At 38.2% G+C, this 23,062-nt stretch overlaps 1 protein-coding gene across 13 annotated transcripts in view; it reads right to left on the reverse strand.

Moving 5' to 3' along the window:
* Positions 1–2,660: 2,660 nt before the first annotated feature.
* The window catches only part of atp2b2 (ATPase plasma membrane Ca2+ transporting 2), a 159,917-nt gene continuing 139,515 nt past the window's right edge, over positions 2,661–23,062 (reverse strand). For 6 of the 13 annotated variants that reach the window (XM_056468477.1, XM_056468478.1, XM_056468479.1 and 3 more), the window contains 5 exons: positions 22,073–22,286; positions 19,949–20,160; positions 19,741–19,848; positions 16,923–17,105; positions 2,661–5,995 (listed from right to left, as the gene is read on the reverse strand). In XM_056468477.1, the coding sequence (XP_056324452.1) occupies positions 5,687–5,995; positions 16,923–17,105; positions 19,741–19,848; positions 19,949–20,160; positions 22,073–22,286 (1,026 nt within the window). In that variant the 3' untranslated portion in view covers positions 2,661–5,686. Of the gene's footprint in view, positions 5,996–9,568; positions 9,799–13,066; positions 13,236–16,922; positions 17,106–19,740; positions 19,849–19,948; positions 20,161–22,072; positions 22,287–23,062 lie in introns of those variants that run through there. The other 7 variants (XM_056468487.1, XM_056468481.1, XM_056468485.1 and 4 more) reach the window with 6 other exon arrangements.

Genomic DNA, 23,062 nt, shown 5'->3' on the forward strand with positions numbered 1-23,062 from the left:
GATCTCGTGTGTGTTGTTGAGTGTGTATTTCATGCATAAACACACAGCAAATCTATCTACATCAGAAATACACAGCTTTGACACAATGTTGAATCAAATATAAAACTCCATTTTTGGTATGTTGTTGTTGTATACACTACCTGACAAAAGTCTTGTTGTGGATCCCAGTTGTAAGAGCAACACATAATATCTTGACTTCTTGTTGATCATTTGGAAAAGTGGCAGAAGGTGGATTTTTCCACTGAATCATCTGTTGATCTGCATCCCAATCATCACCAATACTGCAGAAGACCTACTGGAACCCACATGGAGCCAAGAATCTCATAGAAATCAGACAAGTTTGGTGAAGGAGAAATCCTGGTTTGGGGTTACATTCAGTATGGAGAGATCTGCAGAGTGGATGATCAACATCAACAGCCTGAGGTATCAAGACATGTGTGCTGCCCATTACATTACAAACCACAGGAGAGGGACAATTCTCCAGCAGGATAGCGCTCCTTCTCATACTTCAGCCTCCACATCAAAGATCCTGAAAGCAAAGAAGGTCAAGCTGCTCCAGGATTGGCCAGCCCAGTCACCAGACATGAACATTATTGAGCATGTCTGTGGTAAGATGGAGGAGGAGGCGCTGAAGATGAATCCAGAATCTGGGAGTCCTGCAAGAAGGCTTTCTTTGCCATTCCAGATGACTTTATTAATCAGTGATTTGAGTCATGTCAGAGATGTATGGATGCAGTCCTCCAAGCTCATGATGGAGTCAGACACAATATTCATTCTGTTTCCACTGCAGCATGAGCACATATTCTATACTGGACATTATTGAAGGTTCAGTGACCAGTCTTTAGTCTAAGCAGAGTCAGACCTTACTGTCCTAATCAAATCAGTCAACATCAAGACATGATCAGATTATATTGTGCTCAAATAAGTGTAATCTAGAGGCTTTTACCTTTCATATTAGACACTTCTGATACCAAATCATCAACTAGAAGTCAAGATATTATTTGCTGTTCCTAAAACTGGATAGGTGACTAGACTTTCATCAGGCAGTGTAAAGGTAAACTAATTATTTATTTTAAAGGAATAGTTCAGCCTAAAAACAGAAAAACACCTCATAATACTCCCTCTCCAGCCATCCTCTGTAAAACATTGCTTATTGTGTATTAAAATAAATGATATACAGTGTTCATCATAAATGATTTGACCCCTCACAGATCTCTCTTTTACATTCATATTCTCTTCAGGATGCTTTACAGTAATATATCTGTGCAGATACATTAGATTAGTCAGTCACAAAAAAAGATCACAGTCCATGCACAAATGAATATGTTGGGGAAAATATTAAATCAAATTGCAATAAAAAAGATTTGCCATTTTGCCATTAGTATTTCTAAAAAAACATGTTTAAATTTAAATGTATTATCATCCTGTTCCTAAACTCTTGTTTTAATGAATATATCTGTTTAATAAAACTGATCTGTTTAAATGCACCACAATATATTGTCTATATTCACTGTGAAATGGATAAAAATATTCACTTTCAAAAGGAGATGTTCTTAATTACAGTACAGTAAATACTAGTCTACAGGTTAGACCACAGGTTGCTGATCAATTTAAAGTCCACATGAAATCAAAACTAACCATATTGTTTTGTTTACTCACATTGCTAGTTTTGAGATGAACAGTTCATCTGTGCATGTCATTAAGAGAATAAAACAGTAGTTTGCCTTTGTAATCTTTAATGTAAATCTGCAAATGCACTTCCTGTTTGCTTCCAGTTAAGATCTCAGATTAGGTCTGTCTGAGGTATTGGGTGTGGCTAACATACTTAACCACGCCCCTCCAGCTGTCAGTTTTGTCAACAAACAGAAATGGTGAGGGGGAGGAGTCTGTTAGGTTGTAATAACTCTCCCCAAACACTTTTCCCCATCTTTCTGAATGAAACGCCTACTTTACTACATCCAATCAGCTCACAGTAGAAAAAACAAGCCACGCCCACTGTTTTCTCATTTAATATTCCGCTTCTCTAAAAACTGCAGTACAATACAAAAAAAAAGTCGCAGCTTCAAGTTCATGTGGACTTAAAGTACTTTTGAAAGCTTCAAAATAAAAGTCTCTATCGTCCAACACCATTATAAAGCATGGAAGAGTCCAGATAATATTTTTAAACTCTACAACTGTGTTGGTCTGACAGAAGAAATTCAGCTCTTACCTTACCTTAATGTACAATTAACACTTATAACAAACCATTAACTAAGCCTTTTAGCTCAATAAACTATTAATTAGCTGCTTATTAATAGTTAGCAAGGCAGTAGTTGGCTTTAGGTATTGGGTGGGATTGGTGACGTAAAATAAGATGCTTTATAAGTGCTAATAAACAGTTCATGTAGTAATGAATAATGTAGTTAATCAAAGTAAAGTATTACCGAAAGTCAGTCAGAAGATGGCTTGAGGGGGAGTAAATTATGGGGTCATTTTCAATAGGGTATATGCAGAAGGACTTCATTTTTAGTTCAATCCGGTGAACTGTGTGCTGTAAAATCAGTGTTTAAGGTCTGTTTTCTTTAATAATCACTGATCTTCACTGCTTGATTGATATACCATGTAAAGTGGGTCTCGTAGTGTACAAGAAGCACTGCATTAAATCACATCGTTCTGCTCCATGTCTTTAAAATATGAACATTTATTTGACTAGTTTGTTCAATGGAGTTTCAGTGCTCGCCTGCTGATCCTGACGGCGCTTGCGTTTAAACAGATTTCCATCCCGTTCAACACTTGAACAACTAATTGAATGCTTCAGTCTATTTAACTGATTATACTTGAATCACATTACAACATCCATGCTGTAAAAGCAACTGTATAAAATTCCGTTTTATCGGTAGGGGAAAAAGCACTAGCTGTGCATACACACTATTTTGGGTGAACTATTTCTTTAAGTAAGTGGCAGTTCACAAAATACAGGATACAGTTGTTGCTTATATAAGCAAGAAATGAACCACAACATACTGAAGCTCCTTATCTGTGGCCGAAAAACAGACGAAACATCACACACACGGCTCACGGACACACTGGTTCATGCTCCTCGGGGAATTTATTAAGTGCTTGTTTTGTTTTTTTTTTCTTGTTTTTCGTTCATTTCACTTGCGCTCCTGTCTGGAATGGTGGTGCGGACAGTCAAGCAACAAGAGTCAGTTCATGTTCTCAGGCTAGAAAAATCATTTACATCACAATTATTATTATTATTACTGTATTTTTTTGTCTTCTTCTTGGTTTCACTGACTTTGAGACCACAAACATTCCAGCAACACACTCTAGGGTAGATGAGAAACAATCAGAAAAAAGCTCGACTTTTTGCATAGTATTAAATGAACAAAGACATTGAGTTTTTTATTTACAATTATTGTATAGATTATTATAAAATTCATAAAAACAAGATGGATGAACACTTTTTTCATTTACCCATAAATTGCTAGTGCGCCAAAAGTACCTGTGGCGTCGTATGCTCTTTGTTCCACAAAAACGCATGCTGCTAAGTACAGTACATAGAAGCTGATGTATTGCAAGAAATATTATTATTATTATTATTATTAGTGATTATTAGAACGCTGTCATCCTGTCGATTTATTGGTTTTAAACTGCATCCGTTATTCGTCCCGTCAACACAGGGCACAGAACTAAACTGAACGAAACCCAAGTGGTGAAAGATCAGGTCTGGATTTACCGCACGTTTCACACTAACTTCTTCTGCTTTACTGTGAGAATGATTGCGAATGAAGCTTTATAAAGGGATCCTTCACCCCAAAATGATGAGAGAGATCTATCAGTATCCCTTTAAAAGCAATAAAGGGTATTAGATTAAAGAAAAACACACCATCTCAGATTCTGAATATATGTCTCTCATGGAGTATGCCTGAGCTAACAGTTAAAGCTTGTGCACCTTATCTTGACGAGGAAAAAAAAAGTGGAAATTGAATTAAAAATGAGTTGCATATTAAGTGTATGACATCATGCCTTTTCCAATTGCTAAAGAATACCGATGAACACATGGGCGAGATTATCAGCGTGCCTTCTGACAGACCCCGGTTTGTCCTTTCGCTTCGAGAGTACGATAAATAGTTAACGACTAGTGAATACTGCTGAGATGCTAAGAGTATATTTACTGACCGCAGGAAGACAAGCTTGATTTGAACACAGAAGCACATCTAAATTTACACCACAGAGATTCATTCATATCCGGATAGTGCAGAAAAGGATCATAAATTTGTGTGTGTGTGTGTGTGTGTGTAAATATATATATGTACTGTATATATATATATATTTATATACACTTTTCTTTTTTCGGTTTGGGTTTTTCTGATTTTTTTTCTCATTTTTTTTAAGAAAAGAGTCAACAGCAACATTCCTTCTTGGTTTTGTTTCGATGCATTACATGAATCAGATGTCCAAAAGTGTGTCGTCAGCTCCGGAGCTGGGCTCATTTCCTTCAACCAAAAGAAAATGGCAAAAATAAACGTCCAAAAAAAGAAGAATCAACACAATAGATCACAATATTTGAACACAATTTTGATTTTCCATACAGAGATGCCAAATATAACTTAATTTACATGTTTGCGACATTAAAGCCATCGCAGCTTCTGAACTGAAACTATTTTAAGTAATATGTACTTCTAAAGAAGATATTAAAACCCAACCCGAGATATATATACACATGTATATATCTCTGCTCACGTTTGAGGCCGACCACAAAACCGTTGGATTTCCCGACAGGCGTTTAATACTACGATGCCACGTTATTGATATATCCCACTAAATTTTGGTTTCTTTCGTAATCCTCTAAAAATATCTACAGCATTTGACAAAAATAGCAGGCAAGTCCAGCGCACGGCTGGTAATAAAACACCTAGAGTCCGATATTACAGGAACAGCATGAGCTGTTCACACTACGTACGTCTGCTGCGTGGTTTTCAACCCTACAAATGAACCAGGACGCTATTATCTACAGGTTTGTAAACAAATTACATTCTCTTTAGGACATAAATAAGTTAAAAGTAGTTATTGAAGCAGAACAAGGCAACATGCCGACAAATAAAGATAAACTCTGTAAATATATATTTATAACATGTCTATAAATATATATGTACGCTTAATAAATTCTATAATTTCCATGGATTTCTCTTTTCCCCCCCTGACAGGTGCAAATCTACTGTGCAAGTTGAGCCCCTGCGACCTGGATACACCTTAATCAACAACCAAATAAATCTATACACTTAGATACATGCCACACGCACACACACACACACCCGCAGCACACACACACACAATACTCACAGATCAGTGAATCAGAGAAAACGCTCTTAAAGTAGCAACGTCCCAGCAACAAAATAATCATAAATCAAATCCAAAATCAAACTGTTTAAATGAAAAGTTGAGAAATAAGAACCCGGGTCGGTTGATGTACAGTACATTCATGCAGGAGCCACGATAATAGCTGATTTAAATTACTCGTAATAGTTTGTCGTTTCCTCAGGAAATGCGCGCCGTTTTTCTTGTATTGTTTTTTCGAGTCGTTGTTCAGTAAAAGAGTGTGTCGCGAACACACACGCACGTTCAGTCAGCGGTGCACGATCCACATGAAGAGCCGCGCTTTTAAACGTACAGTCTAAAGAGGATTATTGAGCGGTCTCCCGAGCTAAAGCGATGTCTCCAGACTATGAAGCGGACTCCCGGGACTGGAGGAAGCGGCTGATTTACTGGTGTCGGTGGTCAGGTTTATTCCGCTATCGATGGCGTTGTTGTTTTTGTTGGGAGACGCCGGCTGATTGGAGTTTTTCCTCGCCGCCTCGTCGTCAATATCGGTGTCGTCTATAAGAGGAATGTGAGGTGTGGAGTCCTCTATTCTGAACTCCGGATGCGTCATGAAATTGTGGATGGAGGTTCTGGATTCGGGTTTTTCCAAGCCTTCATAGAGCGAGCTACGAAATGCGTTCACGACACGTATCTGCGTGAGGAAAGAGATGAGCGTCAGTGGATCAGAAAGAGAGCCGAGTAACACACAGGAGGAGAAAAATCCATGGATTCACCCCCCCCGAAAAAATGTAAAAGCGATGCAAAACCAAGATAAAATAATGAGACTGTGAATAAAAACACCGGCAATGCTCTTATGTCCCGTACAGTACACAATACAAGCTCCAAAGTGTTGTATACCTAGAGACAAGCATTGTTAATTAGACAGAAATCAATCAAATAAAATAGGGGAAAACTAAAAGAAAAGTCATGCAAAGGTCTTGATAGTTGGTAAGAGGAACGGATTAGATATTCAGATCCAGGAGGAGTTTCAAGGTAAACATAAAGTCAAACACAAAAAGAGAAAGAGAGAGAGAGAGAGAGGAACTGTACAAAGACTGATGACAGCAGATCCTATGCCTCGAGAGCATAGAGTCACAACACCATGATGGAAGCGAACCAATAGCATGACAAGGCAACACAACACAACACGACTCGACGATAAAACACACACAACATGCAGCTCAGGACAACACCACGTGGAGATGAACACAGGCACACAGACTGTGGAATAAGAAAAGACCAGAACAAACCAAAGGCTGTTCTTTCAACAACTCCATGCGTCTCTGTGTAAACACTCAAGTATAGGCCCAAAAGTGTTTTCATTTCAGCTTCCCAGAACTCTACTTTAAAAACTGCAGAGTGGAATTGAGTTCAAATACTATACATCGCAACAGCAGAGGGCAGCTAATAGTGCATTCAAATACAACGCAATCAAGCTTTCTGAAAACCACTAAAGTATAAGCTAGTCATAATTCTCACAGCAAATTAATGATGGTCTACAGTCTTGAAGTGAGCTGCCGACCTAACTCCAGAGATAATATAAAGCAGCACAGTAGGCACCATCCCCACACTTTCCCCGATAAAATCTTCTAGACTCGGTTGATAGAAAATCATCATACCCAGTGAAAATCTACACCTTTACTCACATTACACCCTGCTGTCTAAAGAGCTTCAGGATAAAGTGGTAGAGGGAAGGAGAAGGCCACAAAAACATTTTTAAAGGCTGGAAAAGTTGTTTTCAATGTGGTTTGATTTTAAAATGAATGACAAATTAAGTTATTATTTCACAGGGGTGTGATGATTTTCTATAGGCCCTGTATAAATGTCTCCGAAACGACGGAATAATGTTTAGTAATGTTTTCGTGATTAAATCCTACCTGCAGCACATTCAGCCCCAATCTTAAACGCGCTAGCTTAAACAAACTATTGTTTTGGTTTAAATTAACTCAGGTTCATTATGGATAAGTACCCCTGCATACATTTCTGGAGAGCGCCAAATACATCCCAGGAGGTGTGTTTTTGCAGGTTTTGTTTTCGCGAATCCACCAGAGGCCGCTGTGTACGCTTTTTCAGAACTCAAATTTCTCTCGCCATTCGCACCTGCTGCTCTCATGTAAATCCACCAGAGGCTACTGTTGACTTACTGGCTGACCGACAGATCGATTGATCCCCCCACCCTCCGCCTTCCCTAGACCCAACTGACAGTGTTTTCAAAAGCAATCCAGAGAAATAAAAGCCCTCGCGGCCACCTGATTTTACCACAATTTCAAATCTTACTACGTTCTCACTCTGTTATTTACTTGTTTATTTTATTTTACCTGCTTTCTGCAACCGTTCTTCACCAGACTCGAATCCCGTCATCGCGGTAAACCCCTCTCTGCATCTCAAGTTCGCCGACATATGCAGTAAGCTACTGGGCAAACTGGAAACAGCAGAAAAACCGTCCACACGGAGGTAAGTGGTCAGCTAGTAGCGCGAAAAGAAACAGAACCACCGTATGGTTCGTTTTAAAGACAAATACGTAGCTCTGGCTACATAATTCGCACTCTCCAGAAATGTATACGGGTGTACGTTTTCACAATGCGCCTGTGTTTGTTTAAAAATGCCACTTTCTGTGTTGTTGTTCCAATGTGCACAAGTGATGACTAGCTGTAAACCAATCAGCATTGAGCAGCAAGTCTAGCTCCACCCTTTAGTACCGTCCTGTTGTGCTAGATACCCTAAAGAGAAGTGCTGCACTACATTTTGCTATTTTGCTATTTCTGATAATGGAGACAACATAAATGCATACTGTACTGTACCGAACAGCTCAGCCTTTAGTTTGCCTTTGCTTTTGTCTGTTTTAAACATGATTTTGCATAGCTCATAAATAAACTACAGCTCTGTGCTGCTCCATCTGAGAGCACCTGAGGGACGTAAACTAGAGCCGGCTTCACTGACAAACTGTGCATGAAAATCATCTTTACTTAAACATCCAGCCTTAACTGCAAGTTCCCTTAATACTAATGCAAAATCCCTTAATAAAAGCATACTAAGGTTTTAAATAAGCCTATTTCACTCCACCAGCTATTACTGTGTCTCATATAAAATAACCAAACTCTGGGCTACACTAGTGTTATCATGATACTGGAATTCGATGTGCTCAAACAGAAATGACTCTGATTGGCCGTGAAGGTCATCAGTTCACCGAAATCCCCGCTGTTTACTGAGTGTAACCACAGATACAGGGACACTGGAGCGTTTTAAAGCTGTGAAGATCTGTCGATTCATCAGCGGATCACTCATGTGTCCGCTTATAAACAAACCAGCTTCATCTTCACAGCTTTAAAAAGCTCCAGTGTCCCTGTATCTGTGGTTACACTCAGTAAACAGCGGTGAGCTCGGTGAACTGATGACCTTCATGGCCAATCAGAGTCATTTCTGTTGAGCACGTGAACACACTGGCAAATCAGCGCTGTTTAAGAACACGTTTAAATGTTGGGAAATAAGACATTTTTAATATTCGATTGGTAACCAATTCCAGTATCATGACCACAACGAACATTAAACTTAAAGAGACAGTTACCCAAAACTGACAAGTCACAAATCTTTATGAGTTTCTTTCATCTGTTGAACACAAAGGAGGACATTCTGAATTCTTCGATTTCTTCGACTTGGTCCCTGATTTATCAGGGGTCACCACAGTGGAATGAACCACCAATTACTCTGGTATATATATTTTTATGTGGCAGATGCCTAACTCTAACCACTGACTTCCATAATAGGAAAAAAAAACAAATAGTGGTTACAGCTTTCTTCAAAATATCTTCTTCTGAGTTCAACAAAGTAAAACATGTTTGCAATGAGTAAAGGGTGAATAAATGACAGAATTGTCAATTTTGGCTGAACTGTCCCTTTAACCTGGCCAAAGAGCAAGCTTACAAAGCCGACACAAACTGGTCTGAAAGACAGATGAAAAGAGGAGTCACAGAGATGAAGACTACACCCTAACGTTTTCATGACCGACAGACTAAAGCCACGAGACACGATGGCTCTCCATCTACATCACACAGACGACAGAAAAGACAAGACTATGAGGAGAAAGAGCCACTCTCTAGTCTTCACACGCCTCCGCAGCTGTGTGGAGAGAAACAGCAGAGGAAAAATACAACAACACAACCTCCCGTGAGCGGTACATCAATGGATTTAGTAGAGGTTTTAATCAAAGAACCAACAATAGTCGCAGTGATATGCAATGCTCTGTATTTATTAGACAGTAATCTTCAACAGCGCAGCCTGGAGGCTTTTGTCAGGAGTGGCGAATAGTACCGTTGGCTATACTTGAATGTTTACCCAGCCTGGTGAGTTTGTTGGTGGAATATTAGTTCACATCAATTTTTGCGACGGACAATGGAGGGACTCACAACCTGAAATTCACTTCGTAGGCTGCACCCTTAGTCCAGGGTTCTTAGCACTCTGGGGAAAACAAACACATGGTACATTGAAACACATGTTCGTCTGAGAAGTGGCTTAAAGATGATTTGATAAACAGTGACGTGAAGAGGAAATCAGAAGCAAAGCAGATCTTCAGGGATGCCCTTTGACATTTATAGAAGGTTTTAAATGAAATTAGAAAGTTTTTTAGATGTTAGTATCAGTATTGTTCATTTTTAAGATATCTTCAACCTAATGTGCTCCCAAACAGTGATATTTGCATTTATTAGATATAAAACTGATATAAACATGTAAAGCTTGTAGTTTGTCTCTTCCGCCTAGTATTTCTCAAGTGCTGTTTAACAGAGATATTTTTTCAACACATTTTTAAACATTATAGCTTTAATCGCTGATTTCTTTTCTCTTTGCCATGAGGACAGGACATAATATTTGACTAGATATTCTTCAAGATACTACTATTCAGCTTAAAGTGACATTTAAAGGCTTAACTAGGTTAATTAGGCAAGTCATTGGGTTGTTCTGTTGCCAATTGAAAGAAAACTTCTTAAGGGGGCTCATAATATTAACCACATAAAATGTCCTTGCTCTGTTAAACAACACTTGGATAAAGGTTAAAAAGAAATGTGAAATTTCACACAAGGCTTTAATGTTTTATTTTTAACTGTAGCTGTCGGAGACACAGCCCAATAGGGTGAAATGAAATGTTTGAGTGATCTTAAAGTCAGCGTGAACTGGAAGTTGTTGGAACTTTTATTTCAGCATGTTGATGTTCTTATAATTGAGTTTTCTGTCACGTGATCTGTGCGGAGGCTGACAGGCAGAAAAATATGAGCCGTAATGGCAGCAACACTGGGATCTCAATATAAAAGTAGAACAGAAGGGTCGTATTTCCATCTGTTTCAAGCTTTGAATATTTGGATCACATATCAAAAAACGATATAATCATAAACTGTAAACACTTGTGATCCATGTTCGGCGCCCACAGCTGTTTTTCAGTCATTGATAACCCTCATGTCCCTGTCAGAGCTTCAATTCAGCGGTTTTTAAGACTATATTTTGGATATTCCTCAGCGATTTAGTCAGTATTGATGGCGTTTTAGCTTATAAGTGTCTACTTTTATATTTGGTGTCGGTTTCTTTTGCTTAAATTAATATTTGTTGGTAGGGAAAATCTATTTGTCAACTTCCATTATTTATACTTGACTTTGCACTTTAATTTATACTTTAATTGCACTTAATCTGCAATTAAAGTCTAAACTGTATAAAAAGCATAAATATCTCTTTTCTGGTCATTCTTTCTCTGAAGGGACTCTGCAAAAGCACAGCCCTGGCGTGTCTCACGTTGGTTAGTAGCATTATATCTTATTGCACAACAATTAATCGTTTTTTCACTAAAAAGAGAGAAATTTCTCAGCCCATGACTTGGCGGTCGTCAGGAGATAATGCCCCTAATGCTGTGACGACACGTGAAAACTATCAATTGAAACTGAATATTGAGTAGGGGCGGGGCTTTCTATTGCGCATCAATCCTTCATAGCAAACTAACAATAAGGAGGCGTGGCTAAATATATTGTGGCTGAAGTGTCAAGCTGACATCATCAGAGAAAGAACTAATCGAAACGCAGAAGCAGAGGCTCAGACTGAAGATTAAAGATTATCCCAGTTTTTTTTGACAGTGGATTAATTAAATGTTCACCAAAATACATCCTAGGACAAATTTTCTTCTCTCCTTGCTCTTTCAAGCGCTACAACATGGGTGTCAAACTCAGTTCCTGGAGGGCCGCAGCCCTGCACAGTTTAGTTCCAAGCCTGCTTCAACACACCTAACTGTAGGTTTCAAACAAGCCTGAAGGACTTAATTAGTTTGATCAGGTGTGTTTAATTAGGGTTGAAACTAAACTGTGCAGAGCTGCGGCCCTCCAGGAACTGAGTTTGACACATGTGTTGTAGAGCTTGAAGGAGCAAGGAGAGAAGCCGTTAAATAACAATAAACATAAAAATAACAATAACAGAATGACAAAATAGATTAAAAGCCTGGGAAGGCAATAGAATAAAAATGTCTTAAGTCTGGACTTAAAATAGAGAGAGAAGAAGCACTCGTGATGTACGGTGGCAGCTGGTTCCACAAACGTCGAGCAGTGACTCGTTTCAGTTTAAGTCGTGACCAAGGATTTTGCAGTAAAACAATTTTGACGACCTAAGAGACCGAGGAGTTGACTGTAGGTTAGGGAAGTTCAGATATATATGAAGGTGCTTGCCCATTCAGTGCTTTAAAAACAATACGTAAAATCTTGAATTCTAAAATTAACAATGAAGCCAATTCAGGGCTGCTAAAACTGGTGAAATATGAGCATGTGTTTTGGTACCTGTTACAAATCTAGCTGCCGCATTTTCAACCAACTGCAACCATGCCAATGAAGATTGAGGGAGACCAATATATAAGGAATTTTAAATCGGAAGAGAAGGAGCAAGGAAATTTCTCCTAGGATGTCTTTTGGTGAACAATTATTAATCCACCGTCAAAAAAATACTGTAATGATAATCTCCAGCATCCTATGTCGTCTCTTGTAAATGCTTATAAATTCACATTACCTAGATTCAATAGTTCTCCATCATAAAATCCACATGATGCATGAGTGTTCACTCAGATCGCCCCCCAGTGGCGAATCACTGAACAGGTTTCACAGCTTTTACCTGATCTGATTTAGGAGTTTGTAGACGTTCTAATGAGACGTTTGTAAAATGAAAAGGAATAATATTAGTAAATAGTCTCTCCTAAATAGCTCACAATGGAATAAACCATTTAAGATTGATAACAGAAAGCATTTTATGCAGATGCATAATATTTAAAGATATTAGATAAAGCTAAGTGGATTTGATAAGACCATTTTGAGGGATGTAAAGGATAACAATGGTCCTGACATATTTCCTGTTTTACATTTTAAGCTTCCAGAGGGTCCAAAAAGAAGCACATATTGATAAATAACGTTACGATCGATGTTATAACATCAAGTTATGATTGAATCGCCTCATCACTGATATTAAATAGTTTGACAACATGCAGGAAATGTTCACAGGCCAATGACAGGACCACATGGAAATGGTCTATCCTTTCAACTCAACATTCAGCTGTGTTTTTCTTGGTTTTGGCCAGATGAACGATTGGAAGCAGTGAATCATTTTACGATGCAACTGCTTTAATTGTTTGGAAACTTTGAAAAGCTCTGTTTCTCCCATCTCTGTGCCCAAGGGCATCCCTGACAAACACCCGAAGAAGAGTGTCACTCACGCCCAGAGGGAGCAGCAGTGCTGGTAGGAGAGGAAAGAGCATTGCACAAGGACACGTGACTAGGACTAGAAACATTGGTTACATCCTGATTCTGACTGGTGGTGGAGGACTGGCGCCTCAGAGCCCCCTGAAAGGCCGTCCCGCTCTTGAACGTGTTCACTACCTCGATCTGCAGGAACGGGAGAGAAATACATGTGATGGACACGGTGCAGAAGATCACACATTAAACACTTCATCTTTAATTAGCATGGCTTTTGAGCGGTCCTGGTCCTGGAGACGAACTCCCAGACACCCACTGACAGCCTCGCCGCAGCCTAGAAGAGCAATGTTAGCATATCACATCACAAACAACAGGACAACATGTACACCATTTACATGCATTCACGTGTGCTGTTCATTACACAACAGGCAGCTCTGGGAATTAATTCTAAATGGAGAAATGACTGATATTTACAATAAGGGATGTTTTTCTAATCAGAGTGTGTGCCATGCAAAGAAAAGGAATTGATTCAGATCCACTGTTGAAGACAGAATTATTCACCCTGCTGTGAATTATTATTTTTTATTTCTTTTTTTAACATAAATGCATCATATTTTACTAGTTAGTTTGCATAATACTAATATTCAGCTTAGTTGAGGGTCATTGATTTGTTCTGTAGCCAAATCTTAGGGGCGTTAATAATATTGACCACAGCAGATTTTATATCTATTTTTTTATTTCAGCCAAACTAAAATAAACAAGACTTTTTCAAGAAGAAAAAAAAAAACATATAGGAAATACTGTGAAAATATATCTCTTTCTCTGTCCACTTGGGAAATATTTAAAAAAGAATTAAATTTCAAAGGAGGGCGAATAATTCTGTACATAGCCAATATTTGTATATATATATATATATATATATATATATATATATATATATATATATATATATATATATATATATATATATGTATATATACAGGGTGGGCCATTTATATGGATGCACCTTAATAAACTTATTGGGAATTTCACAAGAAAAAACAATGGTGTTTTTGGTTTTAAACGTAACTTTATTCTTTCATGAGTTATTTACAAGCTCCCTCACATATAGTAATGTGCCACTAAAGGACGTTAATATCACCAACCATTCCCACTTTATTAAGGTGTATCTATATAAATGGCCCACCCTGTATATGTATATGTATATGTATATGTATATGTATATATATATATATATATATATATATATATATATATATATATATATATATATATATATATATATATATATATATATATATATATATATCAGGGACGTATGACCCACCCTGTATGTATATATATATATATATATATATATATATCAGGGACGTATGACCCACCCTGTATGTATATATATATATATATATATCAGGGACGTATGACCCACCCTGTATGTGTATATATATATATATATATATATATATCAGGGACGTATGACCCACCCTGTATGTATATATATATATATATATATATATATATATATATATATATATATATATATATATATATATATATATATATATATATATATATATATATATATATATATATATATCAGGGACGTGCGGTCTGGGAAGGCAGGTGAGGCAGTGCATCATGTGTACTAATGATAAAATCTACTGATCTGCGCTATAAATGCAATTTCTGAATAATTTATATGATTTCAATCCAAATCTCTGTATTTTGCATATCTCCTGTTCAAATACAGCATAGGAAGCGATGTGAGGCAGCAGCGAGCTGTCCCTCATGTCAGATTGAGCAATCCCCTGCACACTGGCTTGAGCGCATGTCTTTTGCTTACTCAGTGTGTGCTCCCAATGTATTGTTTTATTAAAAGTTTTTATACATTGTAGGCATTTTCATTATATGTCCTCACTTTGCATATGAGGTAATGTATATTACAAATGTCTTATTTAGTGTTAGGATCTGACATACAGCCGCACTGAAAAGACATGAGGTGAGGCAGGCAGTAGCTCCGCCGCACTGAAGAGGGCGCGCGTGTTATTCTTGTTCAGTGGTTGCTCTTCTTCTACGTAGTAAAGTTCAATAGGAGTCTGTTATTGTATGTTTTGCTCTGACTGACTGCAGAAATCGCTGATGTAACGTTAATATCTCAGCTTAAAAAATGGACGACCAATGCGGGAGCTAAAGAACTTGCTTCAAAGGAGACAGAACTTGATCATTCCAGTCATTTCAAGCCTTCATTTACAAGTAAAGGTAAGACCAGTGTGCAAATCCTGTGTGTGTGTGCGTGTTTGCGAGTGAGTGAGAGAGAGAGAGAGCGAGTGCATGCGCTGTGGTGCTGTGCGTGTCGCTTGTTATAGGCTGTCTGTAGCGTCCACCTTGGTGTTTTTTGGGAGGCATGTTGAATCGCTACACATTTTACATTCTTCCTTGGCCCGATGTGTACCTGCCATGTGTAAAGAAAGAATGCTAGTTGGCAAATATATTGGGTGCATATATTTGTAAATATGACCCTGAAAGAGTCGCGCCTCACCAGCCACAAACCTCACCGCACGTCACTGGGAGGTCATATAGATGTCTTAACAGCATTATTTTAATATCCTCATTTTACTATGATCAGATGCTTTCAGAACTGCTGTTTTCTCTTTTGTAGTTTGTTTACAAATGAATCTAAAAGCTGTTCTGGATGCTGTTTGGATGCGCATGACAGGAATTAGCATGTATTCACTACAAAGGTATTTCTGATTATATCAGTGTGATAACATCAGGGTCAGGATGGGAAATCTAAATGAATATTAATAAAAAAACATTGCTCTGACTGACTTATCAAAGTGCAGACATTTGGTTTAACAATAAATAATGCAAATAATAGTAAGGTGATGTTAAATTATTGTGAAATTCTATGAGTAATATCACATATTACTGTTATATAAATTTGATAACAATATAACTAATCATGTCACTATAAAGGATTACATTAGGACACACTTTATTTTAAGGTGTCCTTGTTACACACTTTCTCTGCACTTACTATAGCAATTACAACTAATTAAATAAATCTTAACCTGCATTCCAACTCTAACCATATTAAAAGTACAGTATTATAAAATTAATTAACGTTACTTAATAGTTAAATTAATAGTTGCAATGAAACAAAGACACCATAAAATAAAGTGTAATCTTATTATAACACATCATTCATTCATTCATTTTCTTTTCGGCTTAGTTCCTTTATTAATCTGGGGTCACCACAGCGGAATGAACCGCCAACTTATCCAGCACATGTTTTACACAGCGCATGCCCTTCCAGCTGCAACCCATCTCTGGGAAACATCCATACACACTCATACACTACGGACAATTTAGCCTACCCAATTCCCCTATAGCGCATGTCTTTGGACTGTGGGGGAAACCGGAGCACCCTGAGGAAACCCACGCGAATGCAGGGAGAACATGCAAACTCCACACAGAAACGCCAACTGACCCAGCCGAGGCTCGAACTAGCGACCTTCTTGCTGTGAGGCGACAGCACTACCTACTGCGCCACTGCGTCGCCATAACACATCATATATATTGTTTTTATTATTAATTATATTAGCAATATAACAATAATAAAACATTTGTTACCAGCTGATTTATGTATTTATGTTAAAAAACTATGCTGTATATGAGTAATCAATATGCCACTATAATCAGACAGCAGTATGCTACAGAACTGCACGTGTGTAATTTAATTTGAAACAGCAAGCTAGATCTTATAACATGAAACATATTAAATAAAGATTCAGCTGGAACATGGAGTGTTTTTTGGGTAAGTGCAAGTGCGGGTAATTGTGTGCAGAACTCATGCTGAGTGTGTGTGTTTCTGACCTGCGTCTGTATTCTGTTGAGTCCCCTGAACCACAGGATCTGTCCTCTCCGCAGCTCTCGCTCCGCGTGGTCAATCTCCTCCTGGTCCTCGTTCATCTCCTCCTCAGGCATTTCATCCTTCTGTGTCAGCTGTCCGGCGCCTCGCAGGAACCGCAGCTTGCTGTTCGGGATTGTGGAAATGACCTGAGAAAGAGTGAGGAGGTTTCAGAACAGGAATATGGAGCTAATAACGTGACAAAACTATTCGAATAGTGCACATTTTAAAGTCCACATGAAATTTAAACTAACTATACTGATTTTGTTAGCTCACATTGCTAGTTCTGTGTTGGTCGATTCATCTGTGCATGTCATTAAGAACAAAACAATAGTTTGCCCTTCTAATCTTTAATGTAAATCTAAAAATGCACTTCCTGTTTGTTTTCAGATTAGCTCTGTCTGAGGAATTGGGTGTGGCTAACATATTTAACCACGCCCCTCTTGCTGTCAGTTTTGACAACAAACAGAAATGGTGAGGAGGAGGAGTCTGTTAGATTATAATAACTCTCCCCAAACCCTTTTCCCCATCTTTCTGAATGAAACGCCTACTTTACTACATCCAATCAGCTCACAGTAGAAAAAACAGCAGCTTCCAGTTCGTACAGACTTTAACTGTAGGATATATGCCATTTAAAACAGGTTTCAATTCAAATAATTTCTAAATAGTACAAAAATTCTAAATTGAGATTGCGCAGAAAGGTCAGAGGTCGTCCACAGGGCGAGTAGAGGATCTCCAAAAAGTCACGTTATTTTGCAGTTCACCATTCTTCAGCTGGATCATAAATCGACCAGAGGTAAGTGATTATTATGCGTTAACGCTTTTATTTTTATCTTACCTTGGCTTCATCTTGAAAATTTTTAAACTGTATTTTTTAGGGATGCTCTGATTTTTGCAGCGATACAGAGTACCGATTCTGATATTGAGTACTGATTCTGATGCTTCAAGCTCGTGTCACAACAGCTCAAAACACTGGATATACAATGGCTGCAACAAAGAGACCATAACTAGCGTGAGTCGCGCCAATAGACTGTATAAACAGAGGTCGCACCACATCTATATATATTTTAGAGGCTGTGACGTGACGCAGTGATTGCTCAAAGCCCTACACATAATTTACCTCCTCACATGTTGTAGCGCTCCTGATGTATAATATACAGGTGTGCACATGCCTCTTCCTCTGCTTGTAAACTCGTAAACAAACACCTGCGATTGGTTTAAGAGATCGGCCAGATCAGCGAGTACCGTTTGAGTAAATACGATTATCGGCCGTACCGATCTTCGACCAATCAATCGGAGCATCACTAGTATTTTTACAAACTGGATATCTAAACTCTAGAAGTTCACAACCAGAAAAATCCTACAACTTGAAAATACATGTCTAGAAAAACATGCCTTTAAAATATCAGTTGTCTTTAATTCCAAATGTTCAATATTCAAATTAAAAACAAACTATTTTAAAGAACATATAATTTTCCGTTTAATTAAGCAACACTTTTTAGTAATTAAAATTTACACAATTCAAATTGACGTAGTTTTGTTATATGATTGGCTCCATAGAGGAAGAAATGAGGAAGAGTGCTCAAAAGCAGACGAGGAACAAACACTGTGTACAACATCTGGGGAAATCTGTAGTTTTTAGTAATTTTCTCGAACGATTTTTCACCACAGCCCTAATATGTACAACTATTTGTGATGTGGTGAAAAATCATTCAGGAAATTGATTCTGTGTGCATTGGATTAATATAAACCCAGCTCATTATGAACTGTCTTGTAATTCGTTTAAACCTTTTCTAAGTTTATTAATGATTAGTCATAAAAGGGAAATCCTAGCATCATGCCACTCCAAATCGACATGACCCTTTTTTAAAATTGAAACACATTTAATTTTCATTGTATGGATAAAAAAATCGTTCAAAAGATGTTGTGTGTGTGTGTGTCCAAATAAAGTAATTCATGTTTAAAACAATTGTGAATTTATCTGTGAACTATCCCTTCTAGCTGTGCGTTCACACTGAAGACAGCAAGAGCATCAAAGTAGCCAAAAGTCATTCATTTTCAATGGGAGCCGGCATTGATGAGGGGCAAGCAGCAGAGTGGCACATCTTCTCCAGTGTGGACATCGAGAAGAGTTAAAATCAGTTCAACTTCATGGTAATGACTATGACGCAGTTCGGTGGCATCCAATTGGAAGGATCACATCCAGAGAACACAATCCTGTAAACATCTGGTTCCGTCCACAGTTATTTCCAAGGGTTTGAATATTGCAGTCGCCGGATTTCCAGTTATTTACGATGTTTTCTTACAGGGACAGGAATAAAAATGTGCATTAATGTTATATGTTTTTGTTTTTTATGGGAATCTCATGCTAACTATAATAGCATGATATAATATATAAACAGTTTTGCTGCATCAGAGTATTTCAGACATATGTGGAGCAAAGCCACACCACACGCATCAACTTAATCTTCCATAGTTAAATGAATTTGATAAAATGCGTGCAACATTTCATGCTAGAAAGCACATTTTTACACATGAGTGTAAGTGATTTTCTGATATGCCGCAACGACTCCTTTAAATACGAGATCAATCTAGTGAATTTTGATGCTCTCGTTGGCGGAGCTGTGAAGACAGACAGCGTTGTCGCCAGAGTGCAAGATATAAATGCACAGTAAAGAAGACCTTGCACGAACTAAGAAATCATGTAGCTAAGTTCAGCTCAGCAGTTTGTTGTGCATGATTGATAAAAGAATATCACATACTGCATGTAAATGTGTGTATTACCTGTCCCCAGACCAGCTCTCCCATCCCCAGGAACACACACCACATCCACTTCTCCAGATCCAGAGGAGAACAGCTGAAGGGTTTGCCTCCGAACTGAACAATCACAATCTAAAACCACAGTGAGGAAATGATGGAGCAGACTGTAAACAGATGTAGAATGTACCTCTAAATCTTAAATTCTTTGTATTTCCCTCTAAGATTTCGGTACCTGAATGGCGAAAGTGCCCACAACAATGGAGCAGAAGATGGGATTTCTGAAGATGCCATCAAAGACGTTCCTCTCGCCGTGGATCTTGCGGGCGTTGATCTCGTTGAAGAGCTGCATCATGACGAAGGTGTTGAAGATAATAGTGTAGTGCTCAGAGGGAGGAGAGTGCAGCGGAGCGTTCCTGCCACTGTCGATGTCAAAGATCTGCTCGCCTGCGTCACAAACACACACAGCACTCAACACTATAACCCTTTCATTTTACACACGTGTGCAGCGCAGATCAAAGTTAGAGAATACCCTACTGTTTCTGACATATCCAGGACACTGATTAGCCCATTCAGAAACAGGAACATAGATAGATATGAGAGAACGCAACTGAATGGTCCAGTCAGTCATGTGCTGCAGAGAGAGACTAATTATGTGTGAGACTAGTGAAAGACTAGTTATGACCTGTGTGAGACTAGTTATTATGACCTGTGTGAGACTAGTGAAAGACTAGTAATGACCTGTGTAAGACTAGTGAAAGACTAGTAATGAACGGTATGAAACTAGTGAAAGACTAGTAATGACCTGTGTGAGACTAGTTATTATGACCTGTGTGAGACTAGTGAAAGACTAGTAATGACCTGTGTGAGACTAGTGAAAAACTAGTAATGACCTGTGGGAGACTAGTGAAAGACTAGTTATTATGACCTGTGTGAGACTAGTGAAAGACTAGTAATGACCTGTGTGAAACTAGTAAAAGACTAGTAATGACCTGTGGGAGACTAGTGAAAGACTAATTATGAACTGTGGGAGACTAGTGAAAGACTAGTTATTATGACCTGTGTGAGACTAGTGAAAGACCAGTTTTGACCTGTGTGAGACTAGTGAAAGACTAGTAATGACCTGTGTGAAACTAGTAAAAGACTAGTAATGACCTGTGGGAGACTAGTGAAAGACTAGTTATTATGACCTGTGTAAGACTAGTGAGAGACTAGTTATGACCTGTGGGAGACTAGTGAAAGACTAGTTATTATGACCTGTGTGAGACTAGTGAAAGACTAGTTATGACCTGTGGGAGACTAGTGAAAGACTAGTTATGACCTGTGGGAGACTAGTGAAAGACTAGTTATTATGACCTGTGGGAGACTAGTGAAAGACTAGTTATGACCTGTGGGAGACTAGTGAAAGACTAGTTATTGTGACCTGTGGGAGACTAGTGAAAGACCAGTTTTGACCTGTGTGAGACTAGTGAGAGACTAGTTATAACCTGAGAGACTAGTGAGAGACTAGTTATAACCTGAGAGACTAGTGAGAGACTAGTTATGGCCTGTGTGAGACTTGTGAAAGCCTAGTTATGACATGAGAGACTAGTGAAAGACCAGTTATGGCCTGTGTGAGACTAGTGAGAGATTAGTTATGACCTGAGAGACTAGTGAGAGACTAGTTATGATAAGTGTGAGACTAGTTATGGTCTGACAGACTACTGAAAGACTAGTTATGACCTGTGTGAGACTAGTGATAGACTAGTAATGACCTGTGTGAGACTAGTGAAAGACTAGAAATGACCTGTGCGAGACTAGTGATTGACTAGTTATGACCTGTGTGAGACTAGTGAGAGACTAGTTATGGCCTGTGTGAGACTAGTGAGAGACTAGTTATGACCTGTGTGAGACTAGTAAGGAACTGGTTATGACCTGTGTGACACTAGTAAAATACTAGCTATGGCCTGAAAGACTAGTGAGAGACTAGTTATGACCTGTGGGAGACTTGTAGGAGACTAGGTATGACAAGTGTGAAACTAGGGAAAGACTAGTTATGACCAGTGTGAGACTAGTTAAAGACTTGTAATGACCTAAGGGATTGGCCAAAGACTGGTTTTGTCCATTTAGTTATTATGTTTTGTGTGAGGCTAGTAATGTCCTGCTCAAATCATTGAACGCTTCTACTTATTTCTGTAGTAATTTTCAGAAAATTTAGGTGTAATCTTCTGTTTTAGCATTAACACTGTTTTCTACTAGCATGGTATAGCCACAAAACAATGTTAAACTAAAAGCATTGTTTCTGAAATATGCACGGTACACTGTTCTGTAATTTTGATCTCCAGTGTGTGTGGTTTACACATCAGTCTCTGTAACTCACCCACAAACAGCAGTGAGAATATGATGACGAGCTGGTAGACGCCATGGCCCAGGATGTTCTTGGTCATAGTGCTGGAGATCAGCGGTTTGTTTCGGCCATAGGGTTTCCTCATCAGCAGAGACTCAGTGGGCGGTTCGGTGGCCAGAGCCAGGGATGCAAATGTGTCCATGATCAAGTTCACCCATAACATCTGCACTGCTTTCAGAGGAGAATCCTGGAGGAACATGCGGTCCATTCACCATGAATGAAACAAGACTAAGAAAGATTTCACAACAGATCATCGCAATTTAACATTAAATAACCACCAGACCCCATATTACAATGTAACTAGATGACATTCTACAATATTCTCCACTGCTAATTGGTTAATTTTAGGATATGTTTAAAGGAATTTACAGATGTCGGATGTTTATATGTATATACTTCAGAAGACAAAACATACAGTGTCCAACATAAATGAGTGCGCCCCATTTGAAAATGAATATTTTTATCCATTTCTCATTGAATATCAGTCATATATTTTGGTGCATTTGAACAATACATATTTATTAAAGGACTTATTTATTAAAATACTATTTTAGTCACGAAACATCTTTAGAAATAGAAAAATAATACATTTAATACATGCAAAATATTGGAGAAAAAACTACAAAAATGTCAACAAAATTGTATACATCTTTTGTTTCTCTTGAATTTTGCTTTCCCTAGCATATAAATCGAAGTGTACTAATTTAGACAGTTATCATGGGTTATTTTGTTAGATTATCTCCAGATTTGGCTTCAGTACTGACTAATCTAACTTATATTAATTAAAATGAGAGATTTGTGAGGGGTGTACTCATATATGTTGAGCACTGTAGCTGAAAATATTAAACAGCCCTCTAGAATACAGTTTTTAATCCCGTGTGTGGTTTCCTGATGATAAATGGCTGTATTTTAATTTATTTTATTTTATTTTCAGCTTTGTGATGGTTGTTCACGGTCTCGTTT

The sequence above is a fragment of the Danio aesculapii genome, chromosome 11 (assembly GCF_903798145.1).
Source record: "Danio aesculapii chromosome 11, fDanAes4.1, whole genome shotgun sequence".
NCBI classification, from domain to species: Eukaryota; Metazoa; Chordata; class Actinopteri; order Cypriniformes; family Danionidae; genus Danio; species Danio aesculapii.